This window comes from Echeneis naucrates, chromosome 5 (assembly GCF_900963305.1).
Source record: "Echeneis naucrates chromosome 5, fEcheNa1.1, whole genome shotgun sequence".
In the NCBI taxonomy this organism is placed as follows: domain Eukaryota; kingdom Metazoa; phylum Chordata; class Actinopteri; order Carangiformes; family Echeneidae; genus Echeneis; species Echeneis naucrates.
In genome coordinates this window covers 11,841,573-11,856,782 of record NC_042515.1, presented here as the reverse complement: position 1 = coordinate 11,856,782, position 15,210 = coordinate 11,841,573, and the positions used below count along the sequence as shown (strand labels likewise).

The 15,210-nt window shown below is 39.9% G+C and overlaps 3 protein-coding genes across 5 annotated transcripts; 2 read left to right on the top strand and 1 right to left on the bottom strand.

Annotated features, from left to right (window-relative positions):
• The first annotated feature begins 816 nt into the window (after nt 1-816).
• tgfa (transforming growth factor, alpha) lies at nt 817-4,430 on the top strand. Its single transcript, XM_029502940.1, is given in 7 exon segments — nt 817-856; nt 1,734-1,886; nt 2,067-2,249; nt 3,623-3,737; nt 4,144-4,265; nt 4,268-4,293; nt 4,404-4,430. Coding segments are annotated over 7 exon segments (666 nt in total).
• A 2,394-nt stretch (nt 4,431-6,824) lies between these two features.
• Nucleotides 6,825-11,355, bottom strand: hdhd3 (haloacid dehalogenase-like hydrolase domain containing 3). The gene is made up of 3 exons (XM_029502637.1): nt 11,048-11,355; nt 9,340-9,677; nt 6,825-9,061 (listed from the first exon to the last, which is right to left on the bottom strand). Exons 2-3 carry the CDS (start codon nt 9,667-9,669, stop codon nt 8,666-8,668), a joined length of 726 nt encoding a protein of 241 aa, XP_029358497.1. The 5' UTR covers nt 9,670-9,677; nt 11,048-11,355; the 3' UTR covers nt 6,825-8,665.
• On the top strand, nt 10,712-14,385 carry trub2 (TruB pseudouridine (psi) synthase family member 2). 3 transcript variants are annotated; one of them, XM_029502636.1, is made up of 9 exons: nt 10,712-10,761; nt 10,934-11,658; nt 11,805-11,939; nt 12,542-12,616; nt 12,716-12,777; nt 12,875-12,956; nt 13,208-13,280; nt 13,391-13,527; nt 13,609-14,385. In XM_029502636.1, the coding sequence occupies exons 2-9, from the start codon at nt 11,541-11,543 to the stop codon at nt 13,932-13,934; spliced, it is 1,008 nt and encodes a 335-aa protein (XP_029358496.1). In that variant the 5' UTR covers nt 10,712-10,761; nt 10,934-11,540; the 3' UTR covers nt 13,935-14,385. The 3 variants fall into 3 exon arrangements, with proteins under 3 accessions (XP_029358496.1, XP_029358494.1, XP_029358495.1); XM_029502635.1 differs by having other exon boundaries at nt 10,741-10,840; XM_029502634.1 differs by having other exon boundaries at nt 10,716-11,658.
• The last annotated feature ends 825 nt before the right edge of the window (nt 14,386-15,210 follow it).

The following is a 15,210-nucleotide window of genomic DNA, read 5'->3' as shown; positions in this document are numbered from 1 at the left end:
GACGGAGCGGAAAGGCTTTTCTTAGTCCTGCTGCTCCAGAGCAAAACAAATAAACAAGCGGACAAACAAACAAACAAACAAACAAACAAACAAACAAACAAACAAACAAAGCCCTCAACTTTTATTAATTTTAGAACCAAGGAAAAAGGAAAATGAAAGAAAATTAAGAAAAAGAGAAATTAAGTCAGGTGAATATATATATATTTGTGTGTGTGTCAATTATATAAATATTGAAATCGTTATATTTCTGTATGTATAGCCAAAAAAAAAAAAAGCGTACTAAATTACATGCTCATAAGTTTGAATGAATGCATTAATGTGTTGGTCTACATTTTACATCTCTTTTACATAAAACGTAAATATGTTGCCTAAAATCATACAGAAGCACAAGGACAGGTATAGACCTTTTTTTTTTTTTTTTTTAAGTGATAATGAGGTCACAATCAGACCCCCCCCCCCCCTTCAGGCTCTAATTGGTCAGCCTCTGACAGGATTACACGAGTTTCCTCAATTGAACAGGAAGAAGTTGGACGCTCGTCCATCCTGCAGGAGGAGGGAAAAGAAGAAGGCAAACCCGAGCAAAGTGACTTCTCCAGCACATCATCTCCTCCCATCTCATGTCTCAGTTAATCTGTCGGCTGTCGACCTGCTGTGTGATTGAGTGCGGTTTGGGGTTTTGTTTTGTGTGTGTGTGTTGCTGCTGCTCGGCCTGAAGTCTGCAACACTAATGACTAATGTGGTTTCTTAACACACTCCCGCATTTCACTCTTCAAGCTGCCCGTCAAGTTTCTTCACTTTAGGCTTCAGGTTGGCAGAATGACGCGGATTTTCTGGGACACAATTTTCCTCATAAGCGGTGAGTAGAAAATGCAGCATGAAAATGTCTAAATGGTGACCTGACTCGGCAGTTTAGGGTTAGAAATTAGAGTTTATATACTTGACTGCGAGGTGAGTCGAGATTATATATATTCTTGAACATTTATTCAGAATATTATACCAGCACTCCCAATGGCAACCACTTTAATACTCATGATATCAGATATGTTTTCTCTATTAATTGTATCCATTGCGTTAACCTTTCAGTGCTGAATGTTTTTCTCTCTGTGGTGACAACAGTTTGGCTTTAATAATCTCAAAGAAAGTATTTCAGCTGCACTGAATGTGTTATTTTGATGCATTTCTGTGCTATCTGGTGGTAAAATGAAATGTCATTTATTTATACATAAATTCCTTTTGGCTTCAGTTAACCTTTTTTTTTTTTTTTTTTACATCAAACTTCTCTGGCTCCATTTTTTTCAGCCGAATTCTGGCTGTAACTGAGATTGCGTGTCTTCATGGCACCGTCTGTATTTATAGTGCTTTGGTTTCATCCTTTTAGCGGATGCCTGACCCTGTTGCTATTGTTGGGTAACAGTTACTCAATGAAGCATCAATATCAGATTGAAGATCAGGTCACGTGATCATAGCAGCATAGTGAGATGAAGATTTTCTGGTTTGTTCATCACATAGTAGAATATGTGACCCCTGATGTCTTGGGGTGGGGGAATCACAATACAGTAATATATATTTCTTATATTCCTATAGGTACATTTAGTATGTCTGTGGTACTCAACGGTGAGTTTACAGTGAACTTTTTGGTATTTCTGTTATTATGATCCTACGAGGGATTGTTGTTATATTTATTCCCCGTCAGACCCATACGATATGTTAACAGATGGTTTTGCTCTCTGTAGGTTCCCTTTTTACATTCGGAGCAGGGCCGAGCAATTCAACGATTATTGAGGCTCATATCTCCATTGATACAAATTCCACCGCTGCTCCAAACGCATCCACCAGTAGCTCTGCTAGCACCACAGCCACTACGACTGACATCCCGATGGTGAAAAGTGAGTCTGAGCACAGTTGGGAGAATTCTGGGGATGGTTCAAGTTCATTGTCCAGCCAAATGTCTCTGCAATGTCACTTCCACAGCAGAGTTTGATTATGTGATATATTATTTTAGGGGTGTGTTACTCCTCCTGCACCTGTACAAATGTTAACAGCACTTTTTTTTTTTTTCTTTGCAGATTCCCTTTTTACGTTTGAGGCAGAGCAGACCAGTCCAACAGTCATTGATGCTGGCATTTCCGTGGGCACAGAGACATCTGCAGGTCCAAATACTTTGAAAAGCAGTCCTCCAACAGTCAGCAGCACGAGTACCACAGCCACAACTATTGCTACTGCTACCACAAACATCCCCCCAGTCAAAAGTAAGTTTTCCTGTGGTTGTGCCAGAATGAAGGAAAGAGCTCAAGATGATTGTCACACCTGTCAACCAACCCCCCACCCCCACAACAAAAAAAGACACATGCTAGCACACAGCATTTCAGATAAAATGTGCAAGTTGTCCTCATTGCAGCCCTTCATACACTCTCACTGCAGCATTGCTTCCACAGCCCGAACACTAAAGCTTCCTGCTAAGCTGCAGTGCATCAACATTATGCAGACAGTGTGGCGCGCACTGATAATTGATCCTCTTAGTGTGAGTGAGGGCAGCAGTTGTGGTAAATTAAAGACTATGAGCAGCGCATTCAGCATTTTCACAAAAGCTGCACCTACAGTATTGGGTTATTATGTGAAAGAAGCACCTCACTTGCCCTAAAGGCCGGTTTCTGTCTCAGTGTTCTCGTCCGACTGCCTAAATCACATGGATAGAGAGAGGGATTGGTAGGCAGATGCCTCAGGGACAACAGAGGGCTTTCACACAGTCTGAAAGAGGGAGACAAAACATGTAGGCTGCCATCCAAAAGGCCATTTACCTTTGGAATGGAGTGTGTGACGAAGGCTGTTGTGCAGCTATCTGTCTGGTTGTTCATCTTCCTTCCCACCCTAAACGCCACACTGTGGCATCTGTTTCAGCTGCTTGGGGGAACACTGACGTTTGTTTGAGTCAGTTATGTAGGAATTTGTGTGAATATACAGCTTGTGTGTAAGAAAAAGAGGGGCCAAAAAAAAAAAAAAAAGACTAAAATGACTTGGTCTGGGTGGTTCATTGAATCTGATATTTTTTTGTCAGGTCATTTTGTTTTTCGAAGTGAAAGATAATATAGTTGCTACAAAAAGAAAGAAAGAAAGAAAAAGACACAGTGAAGGCATTAATTTCTGCTGAAGAAAGAGTTCCTGCAGGGATATGCTCTCTTCGGAGTCCTAATGTAGGTTGATGGACAGAGGTTTTTGTTTATAGTCTCTCTCACTGGGAGTGTTCGGACCTTTCCTGGCTCTAATTGCCCCTCCCAGGTACAGTGAGGGATGTAAGCCATCGCACATCCACACGCAACTGTGAACAAAAGGCTTCAGTCTACTGGTCGTGGCGTGGGTGTCAGCTTTAGGATTTAGAACATGGTGTTGTTTCAGGTCTCTGTGAGATTAGGGCTATTTTTAGGTTTATGATATTTACCTCTGTCATGTTCAGTACACTGACTAATGGCAGTGGCATTAAACCTGATACTGTAATTCAGGGAAGTGAGGTCTCCTTCCACTTTTTTACAATAAGTCACCTCGATTTCTTAGAACGCACAGTGTCCCAAGGGGGGGGGGGGGGACCCTTACATATAAGTGAACAGTGTCTTCTTGTGTATCTTAGAGTTCGTGGCTGCAGCGGTCCGGTCTCATTTCGACGACTGTCCAGACTCCCACCGCCACTTCTGCTTCCACGGTACATGCCGATTCCTGATATTAGAGGAGACGCCTGCATGTGTGTAAGTCAACACTTGGTTAAATGTTGAATTCACTGATTTATTCATCCAATTTTCTATCGACGTTCACACATATACGTATTAGATATATACAAATCTAGCGTGTTCAGTTACCACAATGACAACATTTTACATACACTGTACATGGGGAGGTGTTTACTGACCTTTACGACCCCAGCCCCTGAATCTTCTGGACTTTCCTCCTTTTTGTCACTCGACAGGAAAATGTGCTCTGAGATTTTACAGTTTCAGTAGTAGCAATAGCATTTCTCAGGGTTTCTGTTAGACACAAATCATTTACCAACATCTGGAAGTGTTTGGAAGAAGAACTGTTTGGTTGAGGTATATGTCAAATCATTCTTCACAGTGACTGTTTCTCTTGCTGCACTAATTTGACTCCATGTTTCAGTTGTCACCCAGGCTTTGTCGGGATGAGGTGTGAGTACGCAGACCTGCTTGCTGTGGTAGCAACCAATCACAGACAACAGACTGTCGCCACGGTGCTGGTGTTGTGTGTCATCGGATGTGTTCTGATCATGGTGTTGTGTACAATTTTACAGTAAGTAACACATTGTATTATATTTTCCTTTTATAACACTCAGTGTCCCTGTCCCCTGCACCACTCTGGATACATATCTGATCATTTGCCTAGGATTACAAATATAACAGTATGAGGCCAGTACATCTTTCATGTAAGAAATCAAATGATGAGTCTAATGCCAGGACAATATTCAGCATTTTGAATGCTCAAGTCTTTTTTTTTTTTTTTTTTTTTTGTAGTTGCTGGTGGAGGCAGGACTGCCGCAGGAGGAGCTATGCACATCACTACGTCCCAGAGAAGCACGCAGCGTCCTGCTATCCACCTGAGAGCGGTACCTTCCTTTTATTTATTATGTTAATAAGAAAGAAAAAAAGGGTGCTTCCAAGGTTGTAAATGTTTTCATTCACAAGTGAATGTGAACGCAAAACAGCTAATAAATGAGATTAAGGCAATGAATATAGATAGTATATATACACGAGTTGAATAAAAAGCAGTATATCAACAAAAACAACAAACAATGTAGTTTAATTTTCAAACCTCTTGGTTTAGGGGAAAAACAGCAGAGCACTGTTTCAGAAAAATGTTACCCAAGCAGGAGTGGATTGATACCCATGATGCACCAGGGAGCATTTATGGCAGCCTGACTTGTGGGCTTAACTTAAAATAGAGTGCAATGGCCAAGCTCAAGGTGAACATATCACCACATTTTTAGCACACATAAATAATCAGGCCGTACTTTCTAGTAGGTTTGAATCATTATTTTTTTGGAGGCCTTGGATGTCTTTATGGGAATAGTTGGTTAAGAAAAAGACCTTAACACCTCATTATTTCTCTTTCAGTGGTTTGAGAAGAGAGACTTCCTGCTGGAGCACGAGCTGTTGGCAAATTTTCCTCATCTGTCTGGTCTGTAAACCCTCAGGATTGTATCCAATGTGATACTCACATTTTCTGCTTAAGTAGGCCAGAGGCATTATCTTCGGTGCGGCTGAGGTAGGTTGGTAAAATGTTCCTTAGCATTTTTCTTTTACACTGACTGGGACTTTGGGACTACAGAAACCAAGGAGCACGCTTTCTTCACTCTTTGACTCTGTGGAAATGCAGAACTGCAACAGTCTGCTTGACACTCCGAAGTAGCTGCCAAATCCAGCATGTGAAGAGCTTGCTGTGTCCTGACTACTGTTTATGGTTGGCCTAGAGGACATGAAAAGTGATCTGGAGGGTCATGAATCATCCTCTGCAGAGTCTGAATAGGAAAGCTGTTTCATCTGGGCTGCAGGAAAACAGTAATTCATTGATTTAAGTCAGGGGACCCCAATTCCTATTTTTGTCTTTTAATATATTCACATTGTTTTCATCAGAACTATATAAACACGGCGGATATTTTAAAGAAATTATGGTGACGCTTTAAAAACATTTTAGTGTTTGTTTTTAAAGAAGGAATTCACTTCATCGGACAGGAGTAGGAATTGAAACTGGGCTGACTACTAATGGATAAAAAAACCCTGGCTCTACAAGGACTTCGATTATTAATTATACAAAAAGGTTGCATCTTTCACATGCACTGAGGGGAAAAAGTCATTCAGGTATGTTCAAAGGATTTAATGACTCCTTTTTTCCACTGAAGCTAGAAATATCAGTTGTATTTTTTATTCCTGAGCTGCACTTCAATCAATTTATGCATCAGAGGTTTTGATATGCAAGCTATAACTGTATTGACACATACACATTCTGGGTGGTCTTTTTTTTTTTATGTTAGAATTGCAGTTTTCTGCAAGCCTGCTCAATGCACTTACTGTACGTTATAGTCACTTGGAAAAGCGTCCACATAGTGAGAGATGCCAAACACACTTGTTTCTACATTTGCCTGATGAGCACTGATGGGAAGAGGCGTGTGGCTTGCACTCATCCTCTTGAGCATGCACTTAAATCACAGCTTGTATTTTTAAAGAACGCAAAATGTGTGTTAATTTGTGTTATAGCATTGCCTCAGTTTTGAATTTAGATACTTTCAAAGGGACAGAAGCCTCTGAATGGCAGTTTAAAACAAAACTATTCAAGATTTCCTTTTAGAAAAAGCTGGACTTTAAATTGAAGGAGCAAAAAAATGTATAATACAAACTGCCATGTATTTAAAGAGTGATCATGTTTAGTTTGTTTGCTTTTTTTTGGTTATAAGACAGAAAAGAATCCACCATAAAATGAATGTGATGGTATATGCCAAAAGACTCTGCGGGGATGATATGCTTGTCTTTGTTTACAGTATTTGATGATATTTGCGTTCAAAATATGTGTTAATGTTTGTTTATTACAGTGTTGATGTGTAAATATCACCAAGACACAGACGTATCCTGTGTAAACATGTATATATCGTATCTGAACAATCTGAATCTCATCTGAAAAGGGGATCTCAGTGATGATTACTCTTTGTTCTGTGTTGTCACAGTTGGAAAGCTTCTGGTATCTGAGTTTGTTTTCCAATTAATTAAAAATGCAAGTATGCATTGGTGTCACTTTATTTCTTATTTGTGTAGCTATTAATGATTTCGTCAGCTCTTTAGTCTGTTAGTTTTTTTTTTTTTTTTGTTTTGTTTGTTTATTTTTTTTTCATTGCGTGACCTTCTTTTCATTTCAGAAACTTGTTCCTTTTTTATTTCTATCTCCTCGAATATCTTCTATTTTTGTCTTCAAGCCAGAAATGCCAGTGTGAAACTCTGAACCTCAGGCACTGTTCAACAAAGAGCTCAGCTCTTGAGTGCTTTTATAGCTGAAGGAAATATTTCAGTCCTCCTCTGTATTGGCATTAACTTTTATTCATTTATTTCTCATTTAAAGTGCACAGAATTTATACCTATTCGTGTCACAACATTAGTTCACACATAAGCGCGTAAATCCTGTTTGTGTCTTATTTTCATACTTTGTTCTCAGGTTAATATCTTCCCTCATAACATGCTTCATCTCTGCTGCTCTTTGCTTTTGCTCCCTGCATCAAGAGCCTGTTTTTTTTTTTTTGTTTTGCAATCCCATTATGTCTGCAATTGGATTTCAGTGGAGCCCTTTACAACCGTCTGGCTGAGCTACTAAACCAGCTTTGAATTAAGCAGCTCTTATGGGTGCTTCCCTAAAGATACACAATACCCTTTAACATACAAAGCTCTGCATGGGGAACAGAGTGAACACCAGGCAAGCGAAAGGGAAATTTAAGACATAATAGATGGGTTTGGATTCACATTCGTTTGTGAGTGAAAGGCACTTTTATGAACATTGAAAAAGTCCCTTCAATTGTTAAAATCTGATTTGGACAAGTGTCAATTCCTATTCTCCATAAGATCCAGAGGCTCGGCTTGCAATTGCACTCTAGCGTTTTTCCTCTGCCTCCCCTGGTCCTTTTGATCCTCAGCCCAACATTCTCATTATCAGCCTCTGACCAGATGGTTTGAAATAAGAGTATTTACAAAGGAATTAGGGTTAAGCAATCCTGCCATGTTCTCCAAACTGCTAAGCACTGAAGAAAGCTAAGATTGATGAAAGCCTGTACTAAAGTTCATAAGGTCATCTCACTAAAATAACCTAAAAGTGAATGAAAATTGCACCTGGAGCTGTTGAGAGCATTGATGTGAATTTATATAATATTTAAGGTAATTTTTCTCAAAGCTTTTCTGTTATTTGCCAATGTCCCCTTTAATAACCTATGATAACTTCTAGTTTTTGGTTAAAAATATTTGCATTTATGCGGAAAAATCATATGAAGCCACAAAGTAACAAAAACACTTTCTCATGTAAGTGCTGCCTTTGACAAATACCTTCAATAATATTTCCAGGTTAGTACTGTAAAATATGTTATTAAAAAACTAAGGTCAAGGCAACTCAGTGCTCTGGGGTGATGAAATAAAATGACTCAAAGATATCTTTTATTTTTCTATGCTGTTATTTGTTGCTTCTTATGTACACTGATAAGCCATCTGTGATGAGTTAAGAGCAGCCATACTATATGCTATATACACAATATGAAGGAGGGATCCTTCATAATTCTTTCATATTACAGTGTGATCAGCTTTCTAAATCTGTTTCCATCAAAGCATTAACATCTTGTCATCAAATGAAAGAAAAAAAGACAATAAGGCTGTTTCTTTTGAGAGACTTTGCACTTTGATATTGATATTTAACGCTCTCAGTTTATTTAGAGTGAAAAACGTGATAATGATATGCTGTACATATCCATATATTATTCTTAGTTTCTCTCTCTATATTTGTGTGTTGGGAACATTAACTGTAGAGCTTTGAAGTGGTTGCCTTTACTCAGAAAAGCATGGGTACATCCACGCAAGGAGTTCCTTAACTGCACCACAGTGAGCCTGAGTAGTTTTGCACTTGAGCCCATGACCGTTTGGCATTAGTCCATGTGCTGCTGAAGCCAGGACTGCAGCTCCTCCAGGGAGCTGAGTCGATGCTCTCGAGGAACATCCGATTGCTCGTGTTTACTATGTCTGTCTAATAGAAGCCCATGGATGCCCACAGACCGAGAAGCAAGGTAATCATTCACATAGTGGTCCCCAATATGAGCGATGCTGGCAGCTGGCACATCACATCTCTGCAGGGCCTGTTTAAAGATGACTGGACTAGGCTTTGCCACACCTGCTTCTTCGGATGTTATCAAAAAGCTGAAGTGAGACAGCAGGCCACAAACACGTAAAATTCCTTCTAAGCGATTGTCAAAGTTGGAAACCACACCAAGTTTCAGTCCGAGCGAAGAACAACTCTCGAGGGCCTTCTTTGAGTCTGGAAATAACTAAAACAAACGCATATTACATAAAATCAGTTGACGTGTTGTGTTTTCTGTTATCTGTCTCATTTCTACAGATAGACAGTTTAAATGGCCCTTCCAGATCAAACTGGTTTCTGACCCTGACCCAAGCAATTCAAATAAACACTTAAGTGTCAGTTTGCCTGCCTATTTTTGTTGGATAAATTAAGCATTGCCTTCTTAAAAATTACTTTAGTATATAAATATTTATACACATAAATTTAATTACAAACAAGTCCTGTGTTAAGCCATTTGTTGTTTACCTCCCAGTTCTCTGCATTGGAGAAATTCTGATAAAGTTTGCGAGCCAGTGTATTCAGCAGGACCGGTTCTTGCACCCTGCACTGGGAAAAAGTGTCCTGCACCACACCCATCCACCAGGACTGTCCACCAAGGCCTTGCGCGATGCCATAGTTCGGGTATCTGTGGGAATACTTTCTATATGCTTGGCGGAAAGCAGCATCAACCTCCAGGGGATTGAGGCTCAGGCCCAGCTGTTCAGCCTCCTTACAGTACTGCTCTCCCACAGACAGACGCACCTTCAGTAGGGTGTCCTTCACATCCCATAGCACCCATCTCAGAGGAAAACGCATTACACCACCTGCACAGGTACGACAGGTAATTTAACGAATGAAAACCAGAAACGTGATTCATCAGCTGAAATAATGAAGGACTACATGAGGAACTTGTATTCATATCTAGATAATTTTCTGTGTGTTTTGTACATAGGATCCATGTAAAAATATACACACAATACATGTGTCTTTACCCAAAGTATGGACCCACCAGAGGGTAAATTCAATCCCGCATTGTATAATTTACATTTTTAATAATCTTTTACCGACATATTCAATTCTCATAGTAGGAGGGACGCAGGTGTTATTACTAACAACATTGAAAATCCTTCACACAGGTTTTTCAATAATTCAGTTTGACTGGCTTATTGGTGAGGCAGAAGAAAGGTTTACAATTAATAATATTTACTGTCTCAGTTTAAACTCAAGCACATTTAGTTAAAGCAATTGTTCGAATAGACCATGGATCTAGATTTGTAATTTCTTTAATTTTTGACAGTTTTTTTTCTTTGAACTCGACCAACATAAATCTATTTACATCTGTCTTTGTCCTGCTGTGGCACATTTAAACAGTCAAGTAGTAACCACTGAGATTATATTTGATATTTAATTTGTATGCATGGTAGCTTACACGTGATTAAATGCATTTTAAATAGTTTTACACAGTCAGTTAACCACAACTCTTAGAAATAAACCCCTTTAGGAGCAATAAGTTGATATTGCTTATTTCCATAGACATCCACAATTTAACCAAAAATACCAATCATTAATTAGGCCTTTAAATATTAAAGCATAAGCAATTTTATATACGGAGAATATTCAGTGATACTAATGGATAGCGTTGGCTTGTGAGATGTTTTTTTTTGTTTTTTTTTTTGTGAATCATGCGGACGCATATGATATGAAGAGTTTTCCATTGTAAATTGTAAAAGTAACCATGTGTGTTTACTGCCATATATACGGAGGCTTAATGGGACATTTCTGATTCTGTCCCATTCTGATCCATGTCCGTTAACGTCACCGTCGTCTTGGTAACGAGCTCTGACGAAACGTTGACGTCAGGGAGCTGGCTGCAGAGTAATGCCGTCAGGTTACGGTGTAATTTGTCGTGTAATGCAAACCTGCTATTTCACTATTATCTCTCTTCTTTGTATACTGTTATCTACTGTAGTAAACGATGCACTGTAATGTATGCTACATATATTTTATTTCTCTTTGACAATGAAGAATATCGACGTTAAACAATGCACCAATAAAATACATGTATTTGTTTGTTTTTCAGTGGCTAGCCATCCGCTGGTTTGTCACCAGATAATAGTTAGCGGCGGAAGCTGTGACAGAAAACTACCCGCGTACGGACGCCTTTTGACGCCAGCTGTACCAGTTTAGAGGTTACCTAAGTGTGGTCTTCACCGATGGCCCCGGTGGTAAACAGTTAGCCACGGCTAGCTTCCTCCTCTGTCTTCTTCCGCCTTCCTGTCTTCTTCTGTGGTGTTTACCTTCTGGCACTTCGCGTCGTCATTTGGCGTTTTAGCTCCGTCGCTGCTCTTTGCTTTAAATCCTGAAAGAAACCACCTTCTACCTTCTACTAACTTCTCACCACACATGAATACTTTCATGCTGTTGTTTTAGTGAGTGATAAACACACCCAGAGCAGGGGAACGTCATCATTGCGTCTCTTTAAGTTATCCGCCATGTTCCTCCGGCCCGGCAGGGGGCGGTGCGGCCGGACAGCAGCCGTCAAAGCTTCAGTGTGAGAGGGACCCGACACATGCGTTCATGGAAGTGGAGCAGAGTCGGATGTCTGTGTGGTAAAGGCTACCTCACACGGACCTTTAAACAACCGATATTTATTCCAGGAATCGGGATGAGCTGACAAAATTGGCATAATGGCGACCCCAGCTGTTCGCATGTTTCGGAGGTTGGAGGGGCTTTTTTGTGTTTACAAACCCTCCGGTGTTCACTGGAAACTGGTCCGGGACAGCGTCGAGACAAATCTGCTCAAAGGTGAGAATCCCGGATCCATAAATGTCTGTATCTGATATGAAAGGGCTGCATGGCCGACTTTTGAGCCCCCCAGCAGCGTTGCTTTGCACTCTGCAGTCAAAATACAGCACACGGTCCCACAGACTTGTGTGTCCTCTGCACCGCAGGTCTGAACGCCACACCGTCTCTGCCTGGTCCTCAGGAGGTCCGTTTCTTAGCCCAGCCAGGGACTGATACCGAGACCCCCAAGAAACTGACTCTGACTGTGGCTTCTGTGCCTGTGCTGTCCAAACATCCTCTAGGCAAGTCTCCCGTCCACCATCACCACATCCTCTATAAAATATGATCAACTATCATGTTGATTTAAGGGCATACTTTCATTATTTGAAATCATTCTGTACTGATTGTGACAGAGTGATCACAGTGTTATAGCCATTCCCCATGAAGACAGTGCATCTAACTGTAGACTGATGAACTCTAAATTCTGTTAAATTAGTTTCTTAACCTTTATGCTTCATATAAATAATCAATTATTGATCATTGGCCCTCTGAGGTCTGCTCTCTCCAAGTGATGTTTCTCATTTAAAAAGAAGACACTTGAAACATTTTTATAGGCCACCGAAGCTCCACCTGACACCTTCAGTCTCATGCCATTGACCAGACTCTAGCTTTGCTAAATCTATCCATCAGTGTTGTGAGGGTGCAGTAGCCAATGCCAGCTGACATTTCTTTTTCTAGCCTCGAGCACGGTAACTTTCTCATGTATTTTCCTCACTGGGTTCAGTTATGAAAATGATAACATTAATGATTGTGTTAGTTCAGCAATGCCTGATATGCAAAAATCAATAATCTGAACGAATCAATGACTGTATATGAGTGAGTAACATATTTTTCTATGTTTCAGTGACTGGACCTGAATTCCAGCATATTCAGGTTGGAGTAGGACATCGCCTGGATGCCTTTTCCTCCGGTGTTCTAGGTATGAAAGTTGTGTATTATGTTTCAGTCATATTCGGTCATTCACGCCACATTATTTTATCTAATGTCCCAAAATATTCACACTCTCATTTATCTTCAGTTCTTGCCGTTGGGAATGGAAACAAGGCCCTGAATGATTTCTGCAGAATACGGACCACAAGGGTATTTTTTCATTTTCACTGGCTTCATATGATAATGTAATGATGACAAAGATTAAATTATGGTAGGCCAACATGTGCAGCTGTTTATTATGTTCCAGGATTACACGTTAGAGGGTGAATTTGGGACAGCAACAGATGATTTCTCTCACCTGGGACGTGTTGTGGAAAGGTCCACCTATGGTATGTTACCTCATTAACTAACAAATTTGTATTTGCTCATCTTCATCAGATCACCCACTTCATTTAGTTTTAACATAGTTTTGTATGATTGATAACACAGCTCACCACTCAGTTACAAGAATAGTATCATCTAATATAACTATCCTATTTGGTTTTATAAATTATATTGTGTATTTATATTACTTTATGTGCCTATTGTGTATTATTTTTTGCCAGAATTTGTATCTTATTTGATCATTTGTGTTCAACAGATCACGTCACACAGGATAAGCTGAACAGAGTACTTGCCATGCTTCAGGGTGCCCATCAAAAGGCTTTGTTAATGTATGATGACTGCATTTCTTATTTATATCATACTGACAGCTTTTGCTCTTAATTTATTCTCAGACTAGACATTTTGCGACAGCCACAAGTTATTTCTTTCATCTATACAGGTTTTCCAATGTAGACATGCACTCACAGGAAGCCTATGAGATGGCTGCTCGGGGTTTACTGGGTCCGGAGGGGAAATCAGAGCCTATTTTGACAGGGATGCGTTGCATTCGCTTCCAGCCCCCCAACTTCACTTTAGGTGAATAAACTTGGATTTAATGTCATTGGACGTCTCATTACACAATTTAAAATGCAAACCTTTTCTCTCGTCTACTTACAGAGGTGCAGTGCATAAATGAAACCCAGAAGTTTTTGCGGAAAGTTGTGCATGAGGTAGGACTTGAGCTGCGCAGCACTGCAGTGTGTAAAGGAGTAAGAAGGACCAGAGATGGACCCTTCACACTGCAGGATGCCCTGGCACGTCATCAATGGACTGCTTATGATGTCATGCAGGCAATCAAACAATACCACTCCTCCAAGAGAAAAAAGAAACGCTCCATATCACAGATGAAAAAAACAGAACTGGAGCAACCAGATAAGGAAACAACATCCTTTCAACAAAATGAAACTGATGAAGAAGCAGTGGCAACAGGTAAAGTTAATTAACTCACTGTCAACAGCAGATGATGCACAAAACTGCACAAAAAAAGATTACTGCTCTACTGTGACTTTATGAACCCGGACACCGATTCATTCCAAGTTTAGCTCAGAGAAAGACCAGAGACACTGTTTCTGAGAGATAAAGTTGGAATCGAAATTGAAACGTGCAGATAATTTATGTGAAGGTGGTTTATTTTTTTTCCAATAAACTGAAAAGAATATGACCAAAATCTTAACATTTCTTGTTTTGTGCTACTGTTTGATATCAGCTTGACTCGGGGTGTATACACAGGCTGGTGAACAGGGTATTTATACAAAGTGGTCGGTGCTGTGTTTGATGGGGGAAGATAAGTCAACACAGCTGAAGGTTTGTAGATGAGCTGATTAGCCTGCTTTTTTAGCACAAATACTCCCCTAGGTGGCTAAATATTGAATGAGTTTTAGCTCAATAGTTTCTTTGATATGATTTTAAACCACTCATTTTGAGGACAGAGGTAATGTATGGGGGACTTGACTGACCTTCTGATTCCAGCACTGGTTGAAATCTCTAATTAGCTGTTTGCAAGCTCAGTCATTGACATAATGTCCCATGGCTGCAGCAGAAGTAAATGGGAATTAAAAATATGGAGAAACTACGTTGTAGTTCTAGAACGAGAAGACTCTGGGCTTACTTCTGGCAGACTTGCATCAATAATGAAGTTAAAATCCCTTCATTGGTTGGAGCATATCTGAGCAACAGAAGAAAAATGCCAGCCAAGCCATTTCTCAAGGATTAGATAAACCTAAAAATAGAATAATCTCAGTTGCTGAGTGATTGGGTCATATTCTCTTTGTGTTTAAATGCAGTGAATAAAATGGCAGTGCATCATATCACTAATATCAGCATCAGTGTAATTGTATTAGTTGCCTGATGATGTTGGAAGATACTGTCTCAGCATTTCTGTTTCCCACAAAAGCTCTCTGAGGATGTTATGATGAGATTTGAGTTGCGCCATTGTTGTCATTCTACTCATACCACCGAAGAATTAGTTCCACTGAGAACATTGTTGTCTTTCTCAGAAGCGCGCAATTTTCATCAGGGCACAAATTAAATACTTAAGCACACAGGTCATTGTTCTGGGGGTTCATTAAATATGAAACATGCCATTGGAACAATTTGGGGTATAGAAGGTTTAGTGACAGATGTTTCTGGGAAATAAACAAAAACAAAACAATTTTACATTGATATAAAAGCCTTTAAATAGTTTTACTGAAGCCATTTTTATTTAGAGAGGTGTGACAT